General features: G+C 46.1%; 1 protein-coding gene across 4 annotated transcripts in view; it reads left to right on the forward strand.

Moving 5' to 3' along the window:
* The window catches only part of LOC144124584 (riboflavin transporter 2-like), a 258,372-nt gene that overhangs the window by 217,657 nt on the left and 17,806 nt on the right, over positions 1 to 22,909 (forward strand). For 3 of the 4 annotated variants that reach the window (XM_077657359.1, XM_077657361.1, XM_077657362.1), the window contains exons 1-3: positions 1,641 to 1,799; positions 16,728 to 17,076; positions 19,456 to 19,652. In XM_077657359.1, coding sequence (XP_077513485.1) covers positions 16,792 to 17,076; positions 19,456 to 19,652 — 482 coding nt within the window. In that variant the 5' untranslated portion in view covers positions 1,641 to 1,799; positions 16,728 to 16,791. Of the gene's footprint in view, positions 1 to 1,640; positions 1,800 to 16,727; positions 17,077 to 19,455; positions 19,653 to 22,909 lie in introns of those variants that run through there. The other variant, XM_077657360.1, reaches the window with a different exon arrangement.

The raw sequence follows: 22,909 nt of genomic DNA on the forward strand, positions 1-22,909 counted from the left end.
GGCTTCAGCGGCCACGCTCCGCGTTGGAGTAAGTGGAAGCTGAGGCGCCGCATTTTTCAGGGAAAGTGGGAGTGGCGACGCTTTTTGCATCGGACGTTGACGGCAGTGGCGGCTGGACACATGCTGGCATTTTCTAAGCGTTTGAGTCTTTCAAGAAGCGCGGATATTTGGGAGCTGAGCTCTCGGTTTACGCGTTCTAAATGGGTACAGCTAGCGCACTGTGTATTACTATGTGTTTGAGCTGAGAAGGCAGCAACCTGATTCCAGCATACCTTGGTATTGTTGCTGCGGTCGTGCTGCGCCACCTTGATATGTTTGGAGTTCTTTTCCTTTCCTTGGGAAGTAGCTTTCTTGTTCTGAGGCTCGTGCTTCGCCACAAGGATATGTTTGGAGTTCTCCTTTCCTTGGGAATCACTGCGAGAATCACAATGAAAAAAGCTGTGAGAGTTAGGCCTAAGCGGAGGCTCTAACGGGGTGTGACACTAACAAAAGAACGTCAGGTATGGTTAGAGCACTGGAGGCTTCTCAAGAGGAGTTAAATTATGTAGCTTACTGTAGCGAAAAACGGCGATAGGCATACTTTGTACCACGGCAGGCGCTCGTGAAGGGGCACAAGTGAGCAGGGATCCACCGACGATGATAACCGGGGGGTCGTCACTCGCCGCCATTATCAGACGACTGACCAGAAGCAGACGAGACGCTAGGTGGCGGGGCGGATGGCGCAAAATGGCGTTTATTTTACTCCATTGGGGACTTGGGGCGCATTCAGACCAAGAAACTTCATTTAAAAATGGGAGTTATAGGGAGGAGAATCCTCTTTTATACTCCATTATTTAGGGCAGGGAGTAAATTAGGTCATTTAGCACATTTTTGATCCATCTTCATGGAGTAAATGTTTCCGAATATGGAGTATAAAGAGCGGCGTCAACCATTTAAACTCCCATTTGGGTTTATTCTTGTTTACAGTGTAGCGTGGCTCACTAGTCATGATGGTGGACAAATGCCAACCAAGCTATGAAGATGGGAAGTGTGGGGCAAAGAACTTAGTTTTGGGGGCTACTGGGCACTGTAAACGACAATATCCAGGCGTCGATAATTTGGGGAAGGCTACCTTTATGGAGGAGTGACGGTGACGGTGGATGTAAAGGAGGAACGTAAGCTGTGAGAGGAGTAGGCTCATGTTGTTTGGTTTTTGAGGTGTGAATTCTTGAGAATAGATGTATCAGTGCTCTGAGGAAGGAAGGGGGCGCCATAAGTGAGCAGAAAGCTCGCTTACGACACTTGAGAAGCCGGCCAGCTGCAGTGATAATGTCTGTGTTGATGTAACCGCTCCTTTTCAAGATGCCGCGCACTGCTCTCAGGTAAAGGCGTTACACTGCATCTCCTCTTTCTGCTCAATGGGTCTGTCTGTGATGAAGCAACTTATATAGGTTATCTGCAAGTTTTTCAGGTGCAGCTTCGTTGCGGGATAAGAGCTTATCGATGCGATATTGAACCATAAGTGGGGTAATTCAGTAACGGCGATAAGATACGAACGGTCGGCGTGGATGACTCTTCTACTCAGTGCTTGTTGCATGCACTTGTGGGCTTGTCCACGTTCTTTCCTTCCTTCTATCTTTCCCCTTATCTAATCTCCTACTTTTTAGCGCTGCCCCAGAGCAGCTTGGATGTCTCGGTGGGGTGAGACCGTTACGGCATCCGCTGAGCTTGCGGCTCACGTTTGAGTCGTCTTCAGGAAACCATTCTGTCGAACTCGCGGTTGTCTTCTCGGTGTAAGACCGGCTTTCGGCGTCAAAAAGGTGAGCGTGGAGCCAACACTTTTTTTATCTTGCCAGTTAGGCATAGCCGGCAGGTGAATAGGCCAGCGATTGGGCGAAAGCAGCATTGCGCCACGAACTGAAAGTGGTCTGTACGCATACTTAGTTCTATTGTGGTCAAGGAATGGCCTTTGTGACAGAGCATGTAAGTGGTGTGTCTAACATTAGGTTTTTTCTGTCTCCGCAATACGGAGGCGTCGCAACAGCGGCTGCGCTTACCAGGAAAGCAGAAGCCCTTTTAGCACAGTGATAGCTCATATGTTCCTTCATCATATGTGCAGCTGTAGTAGTTGAAAAGTTCAGCCAGCATTTTTTTTTACCAGCACCTTTTTTGTGACTCATCTTGATTGTCTCGCCGTTTTGAGTTTGTGTGTACGGGTCGTTATCATTAAAATTTCACTTCAGGATTCCTAAGCGATCGTACCTACTCTGCCTGGAATACATGGACGCTGTGACAAAGCCTTCTACGTATCATGTGACTTTGGCGAGCGTGCATTTGATGGCACTGTCGAGCCCCTATTCATACCAGTACATATTCAGCTTTCTACCTGTACTTCCTGGCAGAGGCGCGTTCTTTTGTTGCATGATTTCAGATTTCAGGTACGAGGCAGAAGCTACGCTTCTTTTGTCGTAGAGGATCAGGCTTTCTTCAGACATATGAGCTTGACCCGGTTAAAGTTTTTATCCTTGCTTAGGTGCTCTGTCCACTTTGTTCTGACAGCTAGACTCCTGTACTGAGACTTTCACAAGCCTGGTGGAACCAATGCTAGTTTTTGCTTGCATTCATTGCCTGTACTTTAAGCTTTCCTTCTGTCTTTGGTTTCTTCGGCATAGCATTGCACCTTCGTGCTCTTCATGGTTAGCCTTAAGTTCTAAGATGGGCGCAGGCTCCGGAAATGTGTCCTGAAATCAGTCAATACCACATGCCGTTTGTTTTTTTGTTCTTAAGTCCATTACATATCCATAGCCTTCGATGTTTTCTCCTTTTCGTAGAAGACATATGAACGCGGAAGCCTAGTCTTTCTAATTAGTGTTGCATTCTAATGTACTATGCCGTGTAATTGAATAACTAAGATCCGGTCTGTTTTTCACTACTCCCCTTGAAAAATCTATCTTGCCGAGCAAAAAACTACCAGCTCAGTTTGCCATGATGTTTTGTATCACGCCGCAGCGAGCAGTAAATATGTTGGGGGGGGGGGGGGGGGGTCGTTTATAGCACGTTTGTATGAGGCCCTGTGCTCCCTCGCGTTAGCGAGTAAAAAAAAGTCATACTCTGTCATCCATCGCTAATCAACGCAGGAGATTCGTTTTTCGCACTGAGAAAAAAAAGCATATAAATCGAAAATAATAAAGGAAAATAGCGGAGACACACAGTAAAGAGATTCCAATGTTACCCTATTTTTCTGTGATGATACTCTGAAAAAAAGCTCAATAAAATTGCAAAGGTGCATTCATGTTGTCGCAGGTAGTGACACCAGAGCTCAATTGTTTTTCGTCCACAGGGTATGGTCATCTAGATAGCATTATATGAAACAACAGCATATGACGTTCGAAGCTGCCTTCAGCAATGTGCTCGTGAGCTATGATAAAGTTTCTATTTGCGGAATAACTGTTGGAGAGCACCCATAACAGGAACTAGATAAAGTGGGGAACGGATGTCGCGCTCCATCCTTATCCTTTACATATTTGTGCAGCAGAGTTTTGGACTGTTAGAAAACAAACGCGATGTATAGCATAACTGGAAATACACCTTCGTGTTGTGTTCACCCAAATGAGGGACTTAAAACCTGAGCATGTCACTTAAACGCTGAGCGTCTGAAACGTACTGATGTCACACCATAGGCTCGACTTATGACACGTACAGTTTTATTTTGGCTTTGTTCCCTTTGTGCTTGCCTCACGCAGCCATACTGTCGTGACAGCAAAACGGGTGGCGCACTTTGTCACTTTACCTCGGCGCACACGTACTGGTACCATTTCGTCACGCGTGCTTTTACTAAACTGCGTCAAAGGGCAAAGTTTTCGGCGATATCTATAAGCGAGAAGGATGGAGACAGATTGAAGCAAAATTCGTTCCCCTTTCGGCATTATTAATGCCAGGCGTGGTCATAGCGAGGCTATGGGACGCAGTTGAGTCCAGGCTCATTTGATATAGACCGGTCCGGCTCCCGACAGTGCATTTTAATCTGCTGCATTTTGTTCTATGCGCATAGCACAAGCTCTCATGAACTCAGACTGCGCTCGGCACTGCAGAAGCCGATACAGCCTGAAATAGAACGCCTCTTTAACGCCTACCTCTTGCAATGCGCAAGTTTCTTCGAGGAAGGAAAAGGTCGCCTGCGTTGACAATTTATCCTGTTTAAAACTTTAAATGCACTAGTTTCTCAGGCGAAGTATGCTGTAGTGGCGTATTGTTCCGAGAGACACACTGCTATTAGAGCCTACAACGAAGTTTATATGTAGACCCGTCTTCATGAAGTAGTGGCTTCAGCGCTTCGGCGAAGAGTTTTAGTGGTTGCCTATCCGGCTTCCAATATCGATATTGTAGCTGTATTTCAGTGTGCGTCTTTCTTGCCGGCTGTGCATAAATTGTAAAGTTGCCGTGGTGATGCAGTGGGCAAAGTAACAGGTTCATACAAAGTAGCTCCGTCAGTTAGAGACACCGAAAACGCCGAATCCATGACTAAGGCATTGTGTTTGGCCAAAGGAGGCGGGGTCATTCTGAATGTTAATTACTCCCCATAAGTGCATCCCAAGTGTTCTACTAAACGATGGTCAATTGTTGTAAATACGTGCTTGTAATAAAAAGTTACAACCCTAAGCAATTTGCCATTCGTTTTCGTACCTCAAAACGTTTTTGGCCCGCTAAATTTCCATGAGATATTCTGCGGTATTCGTAAGTGATTAAGATAACCGATTTTTTAGAGCGCAAATTCAAGAGCAACATTGATATGAACATAACTGGCTTGACTATGATACAATGTTGCCTTACGCACTTAAAGAACAGTAATGTTTCGTTTCAGTTTTTCAGGACATTCTCGTTTACCAGCTCTAAAAACCTGTTACTTTCCATGTGCGTAGACAATGTTTTACCTTTATCTGCACTTATCTACGTGAAAAAATTCAGGGTAGGAACATGGGCACGGCGGGTGTGATTATCGCATGCAGACATTTGTCCGCTTCGATGCAAAATGCCATAAAGGGCTGAGGTAAATGATTGGCAAAAGGCGGGCTTCATGGAACGTTTTCTGTCTAATGGGATTGGAAGGATATCGCTTTTCGAAGTCGTGTTGAAACGTAAGGTGATTTTTTTTTAATTGAGCCAGATACACATAAACCAGAAGTGAGTAAAACGCGAAAATTTTTTATCCGCAGAAACCTTCGCGCTATCTATGGTATTATATGACATGCTTTACATGTTAGACCAACTCTTCAGAGTCATGCAGTGACAGGTCGTCGAAACTATTAGGTCTATGTTAGCATAGACACTTTGCATTTAACTACTCTGCGACGTGAAAATCTTCTCGATGTGAAAATCTGGATTTGGCTCAGTTTTGGTGAGAAAGCCCTTTTATCACGGTAATAAGTGAAGCTATCTTTATGAAACTAGTGCTTTAAAATGACTGTTCTTTGAATTCAGCAGAGGAATAAGTAAGAAGATGCACTGTGTACGATCAGAGGTACTGCTGTGTTTCACTAATACTGGAAAGCAGACGAGAATAGCAGGCTTATGTCACAAGCACTTACGTGACAGCCTTCGTTTCTTTTGTTCACTTTGAAAGCGTAAAAGTAAAGTGCCTGGAATGAATGGGGTCAAGAAAATATTCTATGCACTGTAGCATCCTAAATTCATAATTAGTAATGAGATGGCACACTCTGGCAGGACACAAAACGGTAGGACAACCTCTAGTGTAGTCGTTCCCTGTCTGCGTCTGCCATTTCGCTAGAAACAATGTATTCAGGAAGCCAGCACCAGCTAGCGCAACTAAACGCTTTAATATTGAATGTAGCAATGCACACGCTTGCTTCCTGTTGTTGACATACCCACCGGCGACGCGGTAATCATCTCTTTGTTAACGTTTTCTTGAGGGTTCAGATCTTCTGCGAAGCTCTTTCTATTCTTGGCAGTCGATGAGGAAGAAGTGCTGAAGATGGTGAGAGAAGAGAGAAAACTTTATTTAGTGGATTTATTCGCAGGATCTGGCTGGTCGGGGCACCTACAGGGCTTCGCTAGCGGTAACTGACTTGCGGACTAGCTGGATTATCCAGGCATGTTGGTACAGGTTGTCGCTGGTCGGGGCCTCCTCCCACTGCTCGTGTGTCGGGTGTGGCAGCATTAAATTTTTGTCTGGTTTGTCCTGGCATTCCCAATATGCATGGTAGAGCATGGGGCTTGCTCCGCACCAAGCACAGTAAGTCGGGTATTGTGTGGGTCTGATCTTGTGTAAAATGTCGAGACTTGGACGCGTGTTTATTTGCATTTTCCTCCGGTCAATGGCATCTCAGGAGTACAGTTGTTTGTGTAGCGGTGAAAAATGTCGCCTTTCTAGCCTTATACCATACAGCCAGCCCTAGGAGAAGGGTGGGGTAGGGATGGGAATCCGCCCGGTTTGTGAGAGTTCAAGCTAGATCATTCGCTATTCCATTTCCGGCTAGGCCTTCGTAACCAGGTGTCCATGTTATTCTGTGTGAGTTCGGGGGTGTACTTAATAGTGGGCTTGCTCTTCGGTAAGGTTTTCCTGCCAGGTAGTCCCTGCAGGGACTACCTTGCTGGGAGTCCGTCGCGACGTGCGATGGCTTGCCCTGTCAGTCTTGAGCTCTGATGGTGATAGCTTTGGCTAGTGATTCCGCTTTCGCACGGTCCTTGGCATAGATTGAAGCCCTCATGATTGGCCTCTTCTCTTTGTCGGCCGCAGCAATCGCGAACCTGCCTGGCTCGGCATAGGCCACGATGTTCACGTATACTGCTTCCCGGTCTTTTGATAGATTTTTGCCAGTGCTTTGAGTCTGGCTCTCCTCCTACCCTTCTCGAGCACCACCCTCGTGGTGCATATGTCTGGGTATCGGGTTTACATAGATCTTCTTTTTTGCAGGTGTCAGAATTTGGGACTTGCTCTCACTAATTCGTAGTGCCTGCCATAGCCCCAGTCTCGTCAGAATATCCGTACCCAGTTGTGTTTTGGTTAGGTGGATTTCTGACCCTACAGAACCGCCTCACTGAGCTCCTGGAAGGTGTCTACTCCGAGCGTCAAAAGACGTTCCGTTGATGTCGTTGGTGAAATGTTTAGGGCAGTTTTTTAGGCTCCCCTTACGATGGTATCAATGGCCCGCCTAAGAACGATTGTAATCTCTTGATATGGGAGCCCGTAGGTTATCCTGTTTACGACTAGGACAGGGACTAGGCGGAGTGTGTCTTCCTCTTTCATCCCTTTCCGATGCGAAGATACCCTTCTAGTTATTCTTGATAATTGGTTGACCGCGGCCTCGAGAGTTTTGATTTTATAATCTGCTCTCAGATTGCTTTGTAACCACAGCCCCAAAACTCTGATCTTCTCTTTTTCCTGAAATTTTTGTTCCCTAGGTAGAGTTCAATCTCTCCCGAGGACTTGTAAGATTTCCGGTGTAACCTGATAAGTTCGGATTTCTCCGCAGAGCAATGAAGACCGCTTTCTTCGGCCAATTCTTCGACCATACCTATAGCTCCTTGCAGAGCTTCTTCCTTCTGCGCCAAGGATCCCTGAGCAGCCCATATGGTGATGTCCGCGTAGAGGGTGAATCCGATATAATCGCGGGTTGAGAGGTATTTGGCTAAGTTAATCAGTTTTATGTTGAACAGCACTGGAGAGACTGCAGAGCCCTGCGGCGTGCCTTTGTTGGACATGGGTACCGTGGGTGACCGCATCTCTCTAATTCCTATAGTGACTGTGCGATCCGAGAGGAATGCCTTCACGTAGTTCAAGATTTTCTACCCGCAGTTTATATTGTTTAATTCTTATAATATGGTGCGGAGCCCAATATTTCCGAATCCTCCTTTCAGGTCTAGTGCGAGTAGGAGGTTTTCGCGGTGTTCGGGGATAGTATTTATGACTTCTTTTATGCGGAGCAAAGCATCTTGGGTTCAGAGTTCCTTGCAGAAGCCCAGCATGCAGGAAGGAAATAGGCTGTTTTCGTCTATGCAATTTTGAAGGCTCAGGTGGATTAATCGTTCATAGAGCTTTCCCAGGCAAAAAGTGAGGGAGATTGGACGGGGACTTACTTTAGCCGGAGGCTTTCCTGCCTTAGGTTTGGTGACGATGTCCGCGTGTTTCCAAGCTGACGGCAGCTGGCGCTTCTCCCACAGTTCTTCGTTGATGTAGTACTTGGTTAGGTCTGTCAGGTGGTCGATGCTCAGTTTCCTGATTAAACCGTTTGTAACCCTTTCAACTCCCGGTGCAGTGTTTCTTGTCGTCATACGGGCTGCTTGTAGACCTCTGCCAGTGTTATAGGAGAGAATAGGGTGGTGTTGGCTTGCCCTCATATAGAGTGTGGCAAGCCGGGGACGGGTCCCCTATGTATTTTTTGTGCATGGCTTTTATTAAATCTGCATCCGTGCCTGGGTATTTATGCGCTATGTAGTGGAGTGTTCTGTCTGAGCCTGATTTTACTTGGACGGGTTTATCAGGCATCGTGAGATCGACGATGTTTTGGCTGTACTTAGGGTACCTTTCAGAGAGTCACAAAACTGTTCCCAGTTTTGGTTGCTGAGCTTTATAGTGTACTATTGGGCTTCTTCCATAACCTTCGGTATGTTTAATTGTAGTTTACTGTTTAGTCTTTGCTTTTTTCACCGCTTTATTAGACCTTTTTGGGCTTCTCATAAATGGAGATGTGTGTCTACCTCAGGTGTCGCTGTGGTCGTTTGGATGATTTGGGTAGCTTTTGCATGAGCATCTTTTATGTTTTTAATACAGTCTTCAGTTGTTGTGATGCCCCCTTCTGGCGGTTTAATATCCCTGATTTTGTCCCAGTCCATTATTTTTGTAGAGCCAATAGTCCGCCTCATGGGGGCTGTCGTTAAGGATAAGCTAACAATTTTGTGATCGCTGCCCAGGGTTTCTTCCAATTTGGTCCATGTTCAGCGGCTTATGTTTTTCGTGAAAGTTAGGCCTGGGCAAACGTCTCCGCTAGCACTGTTCCCTATTTTAGTGGGGTACATGATGTTCGCCATTACGCAAAGGTCCAGATGCTCAGCTGCTTCCAGCAGGTTAGTTCTTTTCGTTGTGTCCTTGTGGTATCCCCATGCCATGTGTACAGCGTCTAAGTCCCCCATAATAATTAGGGGTTCTTTCCTGCTATACATGTGTATTCCAGAAAAAATGTCGGGAAATCTTCTTGCCTGTTGCTTGGAGGACTGTAGAGGTTTGTGATCAACAGGCTCTGCTCCTTCTTTTTTCAGAGACAGTCTCAATGAGGACTTGATCTATTTCACTGAATTGAAGATCGTGCGATATGTGGGTGCCACTAGTGTACCTACTCTAGGTACCGTATGGTGGGTGTATGTGAGGTATCCTTTGGTGTACGGTTTGTTTCCGTTTCATGGAGGCAAATGACGTTGGGGGGCATTGGTTTATTTTGAATAAACATCTGCAGGGAGCTGCTTTCGCTTTTTAGGGAGCGACGTCCATTGCCAGACTTTTAGATGGTCTCGCTGCCAATTACGGAACGAGGCCGTCAGTAAGGCTTGTCGATGATTCGCAGTCGCTGAGATCTGTCTCCGGATCTTCGTTGGACCTTTAGGCGAGGGTTATCGGCGATCCCCGTGCGCTTTCACATCCCTTGGGTTATTATTTAGAATCTCGAGCTCAAGATGGAAGAAATGTTTCTATGAATATACAAATCGTTCTCGAAACATTTTGCTCAAGCTCAGAAAGAAGGTTCTCACGAGTGGATTTGGCTCATTTTGGTCCATACTCTAGCGGGATCTGGAGCACTTTTTATTTGAAATAGGATTTGCACGCAAGTTTTGTAGCCGGGAACCATTTCGTTTTCTTAGTGTTTGGAAAAGAAAGATGTGCATGTTTGATTGCCATTACAACATAAATGAACTTGATTTGTATTTTTGGATTTGGCTCTTTTCGAGAAAGAAAAGCCTCATCTCGTGCTTTCGTAAAAAAAAAAAGTCCTTCTAGCGGGTTTTCAGATTTCATATGTTTTTAAGCGTGCAAATTTCCGGTTTAAGAGAGGGTGGATAGACCTGGCTAATGGCATGATTTACTTGACACTAAACACATTGTAAAACTTGACACTTTCTCTGTAGTAATAGTGCTGACGATCCTCATTCTCTAACCCGAATCTTTCGATAATTGCTGTTTATATTTTGTTTCACTCTCTTATATTCGGTACAACGGCAATAGTTTGTGATGGTATAATCAGCAGCTGCATGACGAGGCTCAGCCACTGGCCATTGAGGTTACTTTGTGTGTAGACGATGCTTTCTCTCAACCCCTCTTTCGAGTCCATTTATTTGCAATTTGTGTTGACCACATGACTGTGTTGTAGATTTCATGCGACAGCGTCCTGCAGCCTTCCGTATCGCACCGCTATCAACGAATCGATCGTGAAACAAGAAGACGAAAGAGAAGAAGCATCGGTGATGTTCGCTGCCTTTCAGAGATCGACCGTTCAGTTTAGATGCGGCAAGAAATGTCGGCGAAAAGTAGGTCAGTGAACTTGGACGAAGAGGCAACGAGCAAGTTTATGGACAATCATATAGTAACCAGCCAAGGCGACCTCCTTCTGGAGTACTGCAGGAAGCTACCCAACACCCCTAGGGCGCAGGGAAGCTGCCTTCAGCGGTCGTCGTTAGAGCCGGACCGTGAGCGCAGCAGAGCGGTGATGCTGATAAATATACTACATGTAGTACATGTCGTACCTTCCTAGATAAGAGAAAAATAGAAGGCTCTTCAGAGTATGGCGGATACAGAATGTAGCTTACTATAATCGCGCAGCATCTTGCCAAACGCAAATAGAAAAGGCGCTGCACTGTTTTCAGCACGCCACTCTGTTCAGCAGCTGGCGGAACCTATCATTGGCACCAAAAGGCAGCATGGTAGCCTCTATAATTCAGTGCAGCTTAGCATGACACCGATGCAGCCGATCGCTGGAAGCCCTCTGCAGGCCTTGGTTCCACGATGACTGACAATGACTCCGCACACAGTTGCCAAGCACGCCGAAGAGCCTGGGGAGAGCACGTGCGGGCCCCGCCAGAGATTATCTGCATCCTCTCGGGTGGACACTCCAGGCGATTTTCTCATTTCTATAGCCTGGCATTCGTAGTCTGCTCCTGTTATGACGGCAATATTCTTCCGAGCAACCCTCAACGGGCGCTGATATAACAGTGCGCGGTCTTCTGCCGCGACGCCTCGATTCTGGTCATTCGAAATGGCTTAGCTGCCTAAAAGCGCTAACGTTGGTCTGCAGACAAGCTGCTGCCTTCACTTCTATGGAAAGAAAATTGTTATCTCTTACAGGGAACGTTGTTGCCTTTCTCGGGGGTCATATTCGACGCAGAAAACGTTTAGAAGTAGCGAGCAAGGGTCGTAAAAGTGCAACGATAATCTGCCGCTCAGCGACACCGAGACCCTCCAGCGAAGAGTGAAGCCAAGTGCTCTTGCACACCTGTACCTGTACTTGTGCCTGTACACGTTACAGAAAGCGCTGCCTCACCGTCGAAGAACCTTGCTTTGTTAGAACTTTTCGTCGGGGATTCTTAAGCGTCTTTAGCGCGCGACTTTCAGTTATAGGCTTTTCACGAGAATATGTTCGTTTAAATATGCATTCCACTGGGGACTACATGAAGCAAATTATTTATGACAGCCATGTTGCAGTTCAAACCAGAATAGAATGACGGAACCCGGCTAAGTGCGCCTATAGGCAAATTTCTGAGAGGCCTTGCCGTTTTTTTGCGAGCGCGACATATTTGGTGAAACTCCGCGGGAAAATGTTCCACGAAAGTAGTATTCATGCCTCCACAACTCGACTATAGACTCATCGCATGAGGTCTGAACCGTAACGCCAAGAACCTTTCCATCGGAGCCGATATGAACCGCGGCCAGCCTTGTTGAGTACCCTGTCTAAAAATTTCCCCGTTCTAAAATGAGTGCAGGAGTTGTCACTTAAGAAATGGGCACTCTATTTTAGAGGCATTTCAAACATGAGAACGGAACGTATTAAGCGGCGTTCTTGCGATTACGTGTGGAGGTGTGATGAATAGAGAAATGATAGGGACTTGGTATTCAAGAATAATTATTACTTGCGAGTAGTGTGATACTAGAGATCTTTATCGCAGCGTTGCTGCATATATTTAGCGTTTCAGCTTCCATGCGTCGCTAGCTGCGTGCGGGTAGTGCGTGCGTGCCCAGATTGCAGCGCGTTTTAATTCACCGCTACTGCATTAGCACTTCTGTTACCGAACACACATGAAAACGCGTTTGTCAGCGCTTCCCCTGCGCAAGTAGCATCTGACGGTAGCAGTGACTGCGCTACTCTATTCAAACGCCATTTGAAAGCTGTGTCATGCTTTGCAGGCGCTAATTAATTGTACCTTCGAATTTCTTTGAAGAAGTGATTAGCATTGGCATCAACGCAAGCTTCAAGCCTGCGGCTATTTGAAGTATTTTCCTGTAAACATTCGTTTACAAAGCCTGCACAGCGAGTTCATCTTTTGGGGCTTGCTCTGCCATGCACTAGCCGTCCTAGCTGCCTTAGCTGGAAGAATGACTGCCACAGACAGGTGATGGTTTCGAGTTTTTATCTTCTGGCCATTACCTTTTTTTATCTCTGAAGCTTCCAAGAAAGGTGCATAGCTTTCGTCTGCATCCGCACGCAGGCGCCTGGTTGAATGCTTATGAGTAATTACTCCCTTACGTCAAATATATTCTACTTTGAAGAATTCCACTAAACATATGGTACTTTGATTAAAACTTGCGCCGTTCGGCAGCGCTGTCATGCGTGGCAGTAGAGCCGCCAGAAAGTAGAATAAAATATATCCAGTGAACTGCAGCAAGTCATTTTGACTCAGAGTGCAAGTAATGAATTCTGATGTAAATACCAAATTAGCCTGGAGATTCTAGACTGGTAAGCAACTTTTTACTCTTGTTCTACCAGAGAAATGAGGATGGTCTCTTCTTTGCATCATCGTATTTGCAACATCAAGCGTATGATATAAGGGTAGCTGCGCCAGAACTGCCCTGTCGTATGCATGTACTCATAAGCAGGCCCGTCTTTGCACGTTGGACACGGAACCTGCTTGCTAGGTTTTGCTGTATCGAATGAAAACGTCAAAGTTTTTCGATATTTCATGCCCTCAACTGCAACAAGCATGCACTCACCTCTCCCCCTCGCCCTTCCGACCGCCCACACGCCACACACACCGTTTAGTGTCCCACACTTGCTAAATTACTAGTTAGACAGATTCTGAACTGCCGCGCAATGCTCTCGTTGTTGGCTGTTTGGTGAAGTTTCTATAGCGGCACTCCATATCTGTAGGTCAGAAGACTGTTGCAGGAAGCTTGAAATCTTTAGAATAAATTGTAAAATTTCTCAATCTTATGTTTACTAATATGAAAACTTTCGTTCGGTTTTCGTTCGGTTTAATGCAGTTTAACGTTCCAAAGGGACTCAGGCTATGAAGGACGCCGTAGTCGAGGGCACGGGATAATTTCAACGACCTGGAATTCTTTAACGTGCACAGACATCACACAATACCTCTAGCATTTCGCCTGAATCCAAATGCGACTGCCACGGCCAGGATCGAACCCGCGTCTTTCGGGTCAGCAGGTGAGCACCATAACCACTTCACCGGGGTGACTTATAGCTCAAGGGCACTTCTGGCCGAAGAGCGCACAATTTTTGTCTACACAAGGTGGGGTGAAAGACCCATTTCCCAAGCATTTCACCTCAGATAAGCCGAGCAATATTAAACTTGGCAGCAGCGTAAGTAAAAGGCAGACACAAAAGAGACACAGAAAGACAGCGACTTTCCAGTGTGGCACTTCTGTGTCTTTGTTTTCATCTTACGCTGGTGCCAAGTTTAAAAAGGAGTCACCAACTCTACCAACTTTTTGCATTACTTTAAGCCGAGCAGCGGGCCGGAGGAAAGCTTGTACTACATACTGTAGCACGGGTGGGTACCTGGCGGCACGGGGTTCGAACTGTCACCTCCTCACCTCCCCCATGCGGGGCGGATGCTCAGAACACTATGCCATCACTTGGGTGTTGACGGAGCAAATTACCCTGGAAAAGCTCCCCTAAATTCTCCACGACATCATCTACAATAACGTAGATTGTGAAGCCTAAATAGCTGTTTAATATCATCATATTTATGGAACAGTGTTGCATTTAATACGCTTCTGTTTTCTACGATTTCTCCAAAAATTACTTCCCTACAGTACCGTTCTAATCGCAATGTTCTGCTGATGCCGCTATAGTTTGGTCCTCGGCGACACCTGTGTTCTCTCTTTTGCGTTACAATATTGTTACACATGCAACAAGTACATCGAAGCCTGCCCTACTTTCTGTTTTTGAGAACTTAACTAAATTCTTTCGTTAACAAAGGTGCCGTTAATTTGAGCTAAGCTAAGCGGCGTTAAATTTCATTTGCTTTTTTTTCCACCACGTAATGTATTTTTTTCCCTCACATAAGCCGCGAGCAGCACAAGCGTTTTTATGCGTATTACGTGTGCGTGTGGAATCACGCAACCCGCTTGCTGGCTGCTTGTGTGTCTTCTTTTTGTATTTTTTTAGCGCGCGTGTGTAACTTGTCCGCGAGCCAGGAGGTAATCTCACTACTATCACTCTGTCCTTTACTCCAGAAACGCAAGCGACGTGATAAGTTACCGGTCATCTAGCAATGGCTGTTATCTAGAGTTGAGGTGATAAGGAGCGTAGGCCTGCCAGGTTATGCTTCGTCACTACTGTCGGCCTTCACTAATGTCGATTAGAGAAGAAAATTTTCCCACACGGGTTTAATCCTAGCGTGGAAAGATATTTCTGGAGAAAAGATAATTGGATGGGCTTATTAAATGTGCCCACACTTTACAGGGGTTTATTGAATGGGTCAAGTGTGGGCGGAAGTCTATAGATTCTGTTCTTTTTAATTATATGAACGCATGTGTCCCGCACGCTAGTGTCTCGCAAAGCTTCCGCCGCAGTGTGGGGTCTGAGCTCTATATTAAAAAAATATATAGCATTTCATGCAAGTATAACATGTTGTATGTCGTTACGACTCAGGCCCTCTAAACGAGCTTGGGCTTGTTTAAAGGGCCTGATGAGGGCGCCAGGTATGATGCGGGCGCCAGGTAAGGATCATAGACTGGGTTGCCATCAGCCAAGCACTGCTTCTCTGTGTCCTGAAGGCAGCTCATAAACTTGTGTTGAAAGAAAAATGGTGCACTTTCAAGCAGCGGCTTCACTTCAGACGTCGCAGGGATTACGCGCCCTATTGCTTCAAGCGGCCCGGGATTCGTCACATATGTAAGAAACTTCACGTCGTCGAGCGACGCTGGAGGACATAGATATCGCAAATCTTTACAGATTACTTCAGAGGCGATCTGTTTAACGAATAAAAAAAAAACTTGAGTGGACAATTAGCTCCGCCTTAAGGATACGAAGCGGCAGCATTAACCAGTCTCTGCAACGGTTTTGCATGCATGGACACAGCTCTCTCTTTCACCATTTTCAAAACGCTTAACCCAACCTCAACAGTGCATTGCCATACCATTAGAGATCATTTCTACACAAGTACTCCTTCTCGGTCGCCTAGGTTCTACGCGTATGCCCATTTATGCGGAATTGGTCACTCTCTATACTTTACATCCATACATCGCAGGGAGTCCTCATATCAAACTTGGCGCGGTGATGAAGCGGTTAAGCGATGCTCCACTGCCCCGGCAGGTGGATGCTTCAGACACAGTCATCGGTGGGGCTTCTTAGTCCAAGGTTGCTCTTCCCGAGCGACTTCGCGCGATCAATCATCAATTTAACTGCAATCCGGTGGGCAGCTTGTGATGACGTCCCAAGCTCACGTGTCCAAGGTGGCAGGTGAGCCACCTGCTTTTCTCGACACGCCAGCGCTGCCGACGCCGGGGTTGCCCAACACTTTCGCGTCAGAAGAAGAAAAGCGTCCATATGCCATGGTCTGCACATGGGCAGACATCAATATGCCGCGTTGGAGTTGATGGTGGCAACAGAGCTGTTAATAGATAGAATTGTGCCGTTTGACACGCCGGTCAGCTACCTGCTCCTTCAACTTTACAATAACAATAATATGTTGGTTATTACAATATACCAAAGTACATGTACATGATGCAATATTCCGGAGACGAGGCCTCGTCAGGCGTGCATTAAACGCCTTTTGCCTCGTCGACCTTCACAGTGCTTTATACCCATCTGTGATATTCGGTCCTGTACTGTACACGCAGTTCTGTCAAAATAAAATGAACAAACAAACAAACAAGCATGTACCGGCTTGCCCAAGCGAATAGATAGCTTTCGAAGGTTCGTATGAAACTCTGACCTCAGCACAGAGTATTGGGGTACTCGAATAATGAATGGCAGTGCGTTAGACTTGCCATCAACTGACTCCCAACAAACGTTTTCTTCTGCCAATCTACAGAGAATATGGTACCACGTTCAGATATGTAGTTTTAGGACGATATGTTTGGGTGTGTGTCAGGAGCCGTTTCTATTAAGTGAGTGAAACATTTCTTTTCACGACCGACAAGCGGCTGAGCAGGAGAGCGCGCCGTTTCAAAGTCGGCCGAGTAGATGCCGAACGCCGTCTCGCGTGTCGTACAGCGGCTTCTTCTTCCTCGGTCGGCCTCCCGAGGCTCGCTGTGTTCTACATTGGTCTGTGTTTTCTCACTTGCACAGTGACAGTGGAGGGAACCTGAACCGTCCCCCAAGCCCGAAAGCGGAGTTCCAACCGGTGGCCACCATGGAGGAGCAATCAGCAGGCAGCGTTCCTGCCTTCAGCGGCGGCAGCGGCATGAAGGCGTTGTCCGTTCGCATGCCCGTCGGCTGGCCTCGGGTGCTCATATCGGCCTGCTCGCTCATGTTCGGCGTGAGCGCGTGGGTGAGCGTGAACGGCCTCTGGGTCCAGATGCCGCTGCTCGTGCCCGTGCTGCCGGAGGGATGGAACCTCGGCTCGGTCCTGGTAGTCGTCATCCAGGTCGCCAACGTGGGACCGCTGGCCTACACACTGGCCCGCAACCACCTCGGGGTTTGTCCTTCCGCATTTGACGGCTGAGTAAGACGACCGTAATAATTTGGCACTAAGCACTTACCGGAAATTGCCAAGGAAGTTTCAGCATGTTGCTTCTCAGCGTGTAATTAAGGAGAGTTGAAAAGTTCACTGCCTAATAGATGTTGCGCTGCCTGGATGTTGCGTGGACGAGCCTTTTATGAATACATACCTTGCTATACATATACCTTGAATACATATAGGGCAAACTGGACGCTGCGTTAATGAGCGAATCAGGGAACATGAAAGAAATGTGGAGCAAAATAAGGAAGGGCCAAATTTGCCTAAGCATATAAGGTCTTGCCCGTCACGCTCTTGTGAGCCATGTTTTTCTGGTGTGCGAATTTTATCAAGAAGTAAAGACACAAAAGCCAGGGAATTAATCGAAGCATTCTTTATTGCTAAGAAAAGAAGCATGTGTGTCAGCGACACGTCCATATCGTTGTATAGGGCAGAGAACGATTTTTTCACGCGTTCGCTGTCATATCAGATTGGAACATGATAGTATTCCTTGCGTGTCAGCTGGTATATATATGTTTGTCATGCCTCTGAATAAATCAGTTGTGAGTGGCGCTCCGTCCCGTTTATCTACCTTGTGGTCTGTCTGGTGTCGCGCCTGTAATCCAAAGATGTACCAACTTGCCCAGCAAGACGTTATTTTAACCTTGCTAGTGTTTCTGGCGGGAATAGTATATGTACACACGTGCGTAATAAATCACCAGTTGAAAGTCAGCGCTCGTGTCGTCGTGTTTCTTCCGTCCTTGTGTTTTTTTCCCGCGCTGTTTTACCATGTATAACAGTAACCAACTTGCTCAGCTTTCCGTACTTGCTAGAGGTTCGGTACATTCCCTGCTGAACAAAAAGTATAGTTGTAACAATATTTGTGGCTACATTTTTCGGCACTGGAACGTTGTAAATTGTTCTCTTGGCACTGTGCAGTGTTCACAACAAAGCTACACCGTCTTTCTTGCATGCATAAAATTACTTTACGCACTGCGGCCGCAATGTTTCTTTAAAGTAAAAAACATCAGCACCATTACGAAAAGAACACGAGGAAAAAAAAGCCCGATAATTGGCGGGGAATGGAATTTTGCTGTTCTTTAGTAGTTGTCCGGCATTGATGACATCATAACTTGTATGTATGGTCAACTTCGGTGTCATGATTTCCAAGCATAAACGACCGATAGAGTTACTGTGCCCGTCCCCTCCTGTGCCTTGACCGGTGAGTAATTAAATGTATTGTAAGTGAGAGATTCTGAGATGAACCTAAGGTACCCAAGGTTTCCGAGAGAACGCGCAGAAGGAATTCAGACTTTTCGCTGTTGCAATGAGGGATCTTCGGTGTCAATAAACAATAAAATGCAAGCACCAGCAGAGAAGCCAAGGCTAGCTTTTTGAAGAGTAGTCATTCTTTCTGACTGTGTTCGATGCGTGCTTCTTATTTTGCGTTTTGCATGTTTTTGCTAACTCGTACGGTAGTACTTGGCTCTTATTTCTGTATGTTCACTGATTTCTCTAATGCAACAGTGCGTCGTCCAAGCATTAGGTGTTCGTGCGTTAACTCTTCAGCTGGGAACAGATTCTGAGGAAGTACTCTCCAGGTATTTTCGGCGATCATTTGTTTTTCAGCACCTCTCAACACATGACAGTGACAGGGCACAGTCCTGATGTTTGTTTATATACTCGCACCTATCTTCTTTTAGCGCCGTCATTTAGTGAAGCCCTTTTTACACGATAGCGTTAAGGCTCCCGCTGTGCAGAAAATCCAGTGTCGTCGTCGGCGTTGTGAGAGAAAAATTGCCAGAGGAGCAACCTAGTTGGGCAACCTAAGTTATGTGACCTTGTGGTGCCATCACAACATGCCCACCTGCCCACTGGATTGCGAGCAGAGTGACCACAGTGGCAGGTGGCCGATAAATTGATGACTGGTCGCGAAAGGTTGCTTAGGAGGAGCAACCCGGGTCGCACAAGCCCCACCAGCAGCACATGCCATTGCAGACCCATTGCTTTACCCCTGCACCACTGCGCAGGACTGGTATGAGGACTCCCAGGGAATTATGCTTGTAAAGACTATAATGAACAATTCTGCATATATGAACCCATGAAAGCCATCGCTTCGTTTCCTTATTGCGGAGATTAACTGTCCCCTCCAATTTTTTCTCGCCCTCTTTATATTGCACAGCGCTGAGGAGAAGGTCATAAAATAAAAAAATTTGACTGAGATTTCAACCTTAGTTTGCAGATAAGCGGCTTTTTTGCGAAATATATTAAATTTTGTCTCTTACGCTCAGCTCTTTTGCACGAAACTCAGCGTTTTGCATGTGTGTGCACTGACTCGGATGCCATCTCTTCCCACAGATCCGATGTTCGGTGCACGTGACCCTGTTTGTGGGCCTGACGGCCAGCGTGCTGTTGGTGTTCCTGTGGCGACGCACGGTGGGCGCACATAGTGTGGCATTCATCGCCCTCGCCTTTTTCCTGGCCTGTGTTGACTGCACCAGCTCAGTCCTCTACATGCCTTTCATGGCTCGGTATCCACCGCAGTTCCTCTTCTGGTACGACAAAGCTTGCGAACAATGCCTGTTTAGACCGTATATATGCTACTAAGTGTAACATCTTTCGTAAAAGGCGCCAGAACTAAACACCAAGAGCGATCCACCCAACACACTGCGTATTTGGTCTAATTAATAACTTCGTTGTTCCTGCTCACGCCCACGCACTGGGAGTGGGCTTTGTTGGAAGTGGGCTGTGTAGGCACAAGCGTGGCCGTACTCAGAGCATCGCGGATTCAAGGTGTAGTGTGTATTCCCTAAAGTTGATTCTTATATGCGTTGTGCTTCAGCATCCTTTCCGAACTGTTCTTTGGCGCTACCGATTTTTCGAAGTAGCATTGATAAAAACGCAACTATTAACGAAAAACAGAAAAACTGTTCATACAAATATTGTACTGAACAACTTCGAGCACTAAAGAAAATTTATACTGTGTGTCGTACAACGAAAGAATGGAGAATCATATGATGTATTGACAATGTGGAAGGAACTTACTGAATTCAGATAGATAGCAACACACGACTATACAATACATTCCATGGTTTTGAAAGAGACGTAGGCGAGGGATATGGTACGATAATTATGCACAGATGAGCGGCTGTTTTTTTCTTGGAGAGTGGAATTACCTTAGCGATTCGCCAGTGATGTTTTAATAATCCTGACGCAACAAACTGCTGGAAGAAGATGCCCAAAATGAGATATGTTTAGTATTTTTTAGGACTGGCGTATTCATGCAATGAATTCCACAGGAGGAAGTTTTTTTAATTAATCGGGCACTTTGGTTCTACAATGAGGTCCGAATTGAATACTCCGGATTGCCAGGTAGCTAAAAAAAATAAGGTACCAGGAATGCTACAGAGGCAGGGGTATTAGTTAAATGGTGACAAAATGGTGAGTTAAGCACATTTCCGAGTTCAATTTCATTATGCTGAGCCTGGAATCACCACGGAGCAAAATGACTCCGGTTAATCTCTTCTTCCCGCTTTGATTAGGCAAGTTTTTGTAAGCAATTGGTTCCTTGCAACATATAATCTGCAATGACTGGTCGGACCGCTTGATAGAGTGCAGTGCCGAAACTCCTTTGGTGGGGGTTTTTCTTCCGCTCTCGTTTCGCTGGCTGATCAAGAAGAGCCATCCTTTGGAGACAGGCAATTATGCTTAATTAACTAAGTTTGTTATCTAGAAGCGACGCTTTTCATTGATTCAATTTTGCCGTTAGCTGGTAGCTGTCACTCTGTTTTTAATTACAGTTGATCATCTGCTGTAAAATTAAAAAGAAATTGAAAGAAACAGATTAGTGCTCCTACATATTGCAGGTGGACCACCTTGCTTTATGTTACAGCAGTCATTCCGTCACTCATCGCTGCCCACAGAAACGTGGGCAGTAGATTTAAATAATCCTGGACTGAACTACAGAACGCCTAGATATTACTGTGTCTACTTCACTTACATATTAACTCCCCTGAGGCTGGTTACAAACCCACCCACTGAGATAGTGGCGCCTTATCATTAACTGACATAATGGAGTTGAGCTCTGTGGTTGAGCTGTCAAATTTTATTCACATATCAGGCTAAAATTCAATGCCTATACAAGTGTTAAGTAAAGAGTAAACAGACACGCAAGTCTGCCGAGCAACTACTGCCGGTAGCCTTTCTGCTCAAACATCGAGGAGCGTGTGTTTCCGACGAGAAAGTTGATCTTGTGGCATTCCTACGATCGATTAATACTCTGAAAACTGTAGCTTTAACTGAGTTCATAATCGTTACTGGCGAATAGCTGCTGGCTACGTGGTCCCCTGGCATTGCTTTGGTTTTCGTTGTTCAACTGTTTTGTGGTTTGGGGCAGAGAAGCCAGTAGTGGTATATATGAGAGTATAGTTGTCTTGGTGCTCATTGCAAACAAAGACCACAGTAACAAAATGTCGCTTTGTATATACGAGTAATAATTGAGACACGCACTGCATATCTTTCACCAAAAGTTGCAAAATCCAGCAGTTTCTAGGAGGAGAAAATTATTTTCGACTATAACATTCTGCGCTTCATTTAGAACAGAATACTTCGTACTCGTGTTTCATGAATTACTTTGCTTCACTCCCGAGATTTTTATACGTCGATTAAACGATCCCGCCCGTTAGTTAACTCGCGTGTGGGCCAGTGACGATGTAAAGCTTCATCTAGAGCACTGCCGATTCGCCGCTTTAATATAGCATATTTGCGGAAGCTGCGTGCTTCACTATGATGATGTTGCCGTTATTATTAAATTTAAGAGAGGAGGGGTGTCGAGAAAAAGAGGTATGCACAGGCCTATAACTGCCTGCTTCAGGCAGGGAATACTGCAGCTTGGTTGTGCTTTTTGAGGAGAGTTATAGGATACGAGAAAGGAGCGGGGCAGGAGAGGGCACGGAAGGGAAAGCACGCGGAGGTTAGCTGCTTCCGCGAATGTCAGCAAGAGTTGTAGGGTGCAATAAACGAGTTTGTCCTGGCCATGGAGGAAGAGAATTTCCTCTAGAGCGGTTCTAGGAAGTCCCAGTTTTCTGTGACCCTCCTGTAGGGTGGTACGTTCGTGGCACAGTGCTGAACATGCACATGTATGCATTATCAACATGCGGGTTCGAAGCTTAAAGGGACACTGAAGCCAAATAAAATATGGCCAGTATCGACAGGGCACGGCGTTCTAATCACAGGGAGATCACTCTCACTAAAAACGGGGGTTTTATAGACTAGAAAATGCAAAGAAGTGAAATAAAGGTGTCGCCATTGCCGGTGGCAGATTGGGCGAGTAAAATGCATGCGTTGGCACCGATATTTAAGCGCGGACCCCAGAAGCTACACCAAAGGTGCATTCGGTTCAAAACGGTGGTATCCCTTATTTTTTGTTTAGCACGTCACGAGCATTATTGGACAAGTGTGCATATTTTAAAATACATTTTCTTGGTCATCAACGCGCCTTTTGCTGCCGAACAAAGGCGAAGAATAATAATAATATTAATTGGTTTTAGGGGAAAGGAAATGGCGCAGTATCTGTCTCAGATATCGTTGGACACCTGAACCGCGCCGTAAGGGAAGGGAAAAAGGAGGGAGTGAAAGAAGAAAGGAAGAGGTGCCGTAGTGGAGGGCTCCGGAATAATTTCGACCACCTGGGGATCTTTAACGTGCACTGACATCGCACAGCACACGGGCGCCTTAGCGTTTTTCCTCCATAAAAACGCAGCCGCCGCGGTCGGGTTCGAACCCGGGAACTCCGGATCAGTAGTCGAGCGCC

Source organism: Amblyomma americanum, chromosome 3, assembly GCF_052857255.1.
Source record: "Amblyomma americanum isolate KBUSLIRL-KWMA chromosome 3, ASM5285725v1, whole genome shotgun sequence".
Lineage (NCBI taxonomy): Eukaryota > Metazoa > Arthropoda > Arachnida > Ixodida > Ixodidae > Amblyomma > Amblyomma americanum.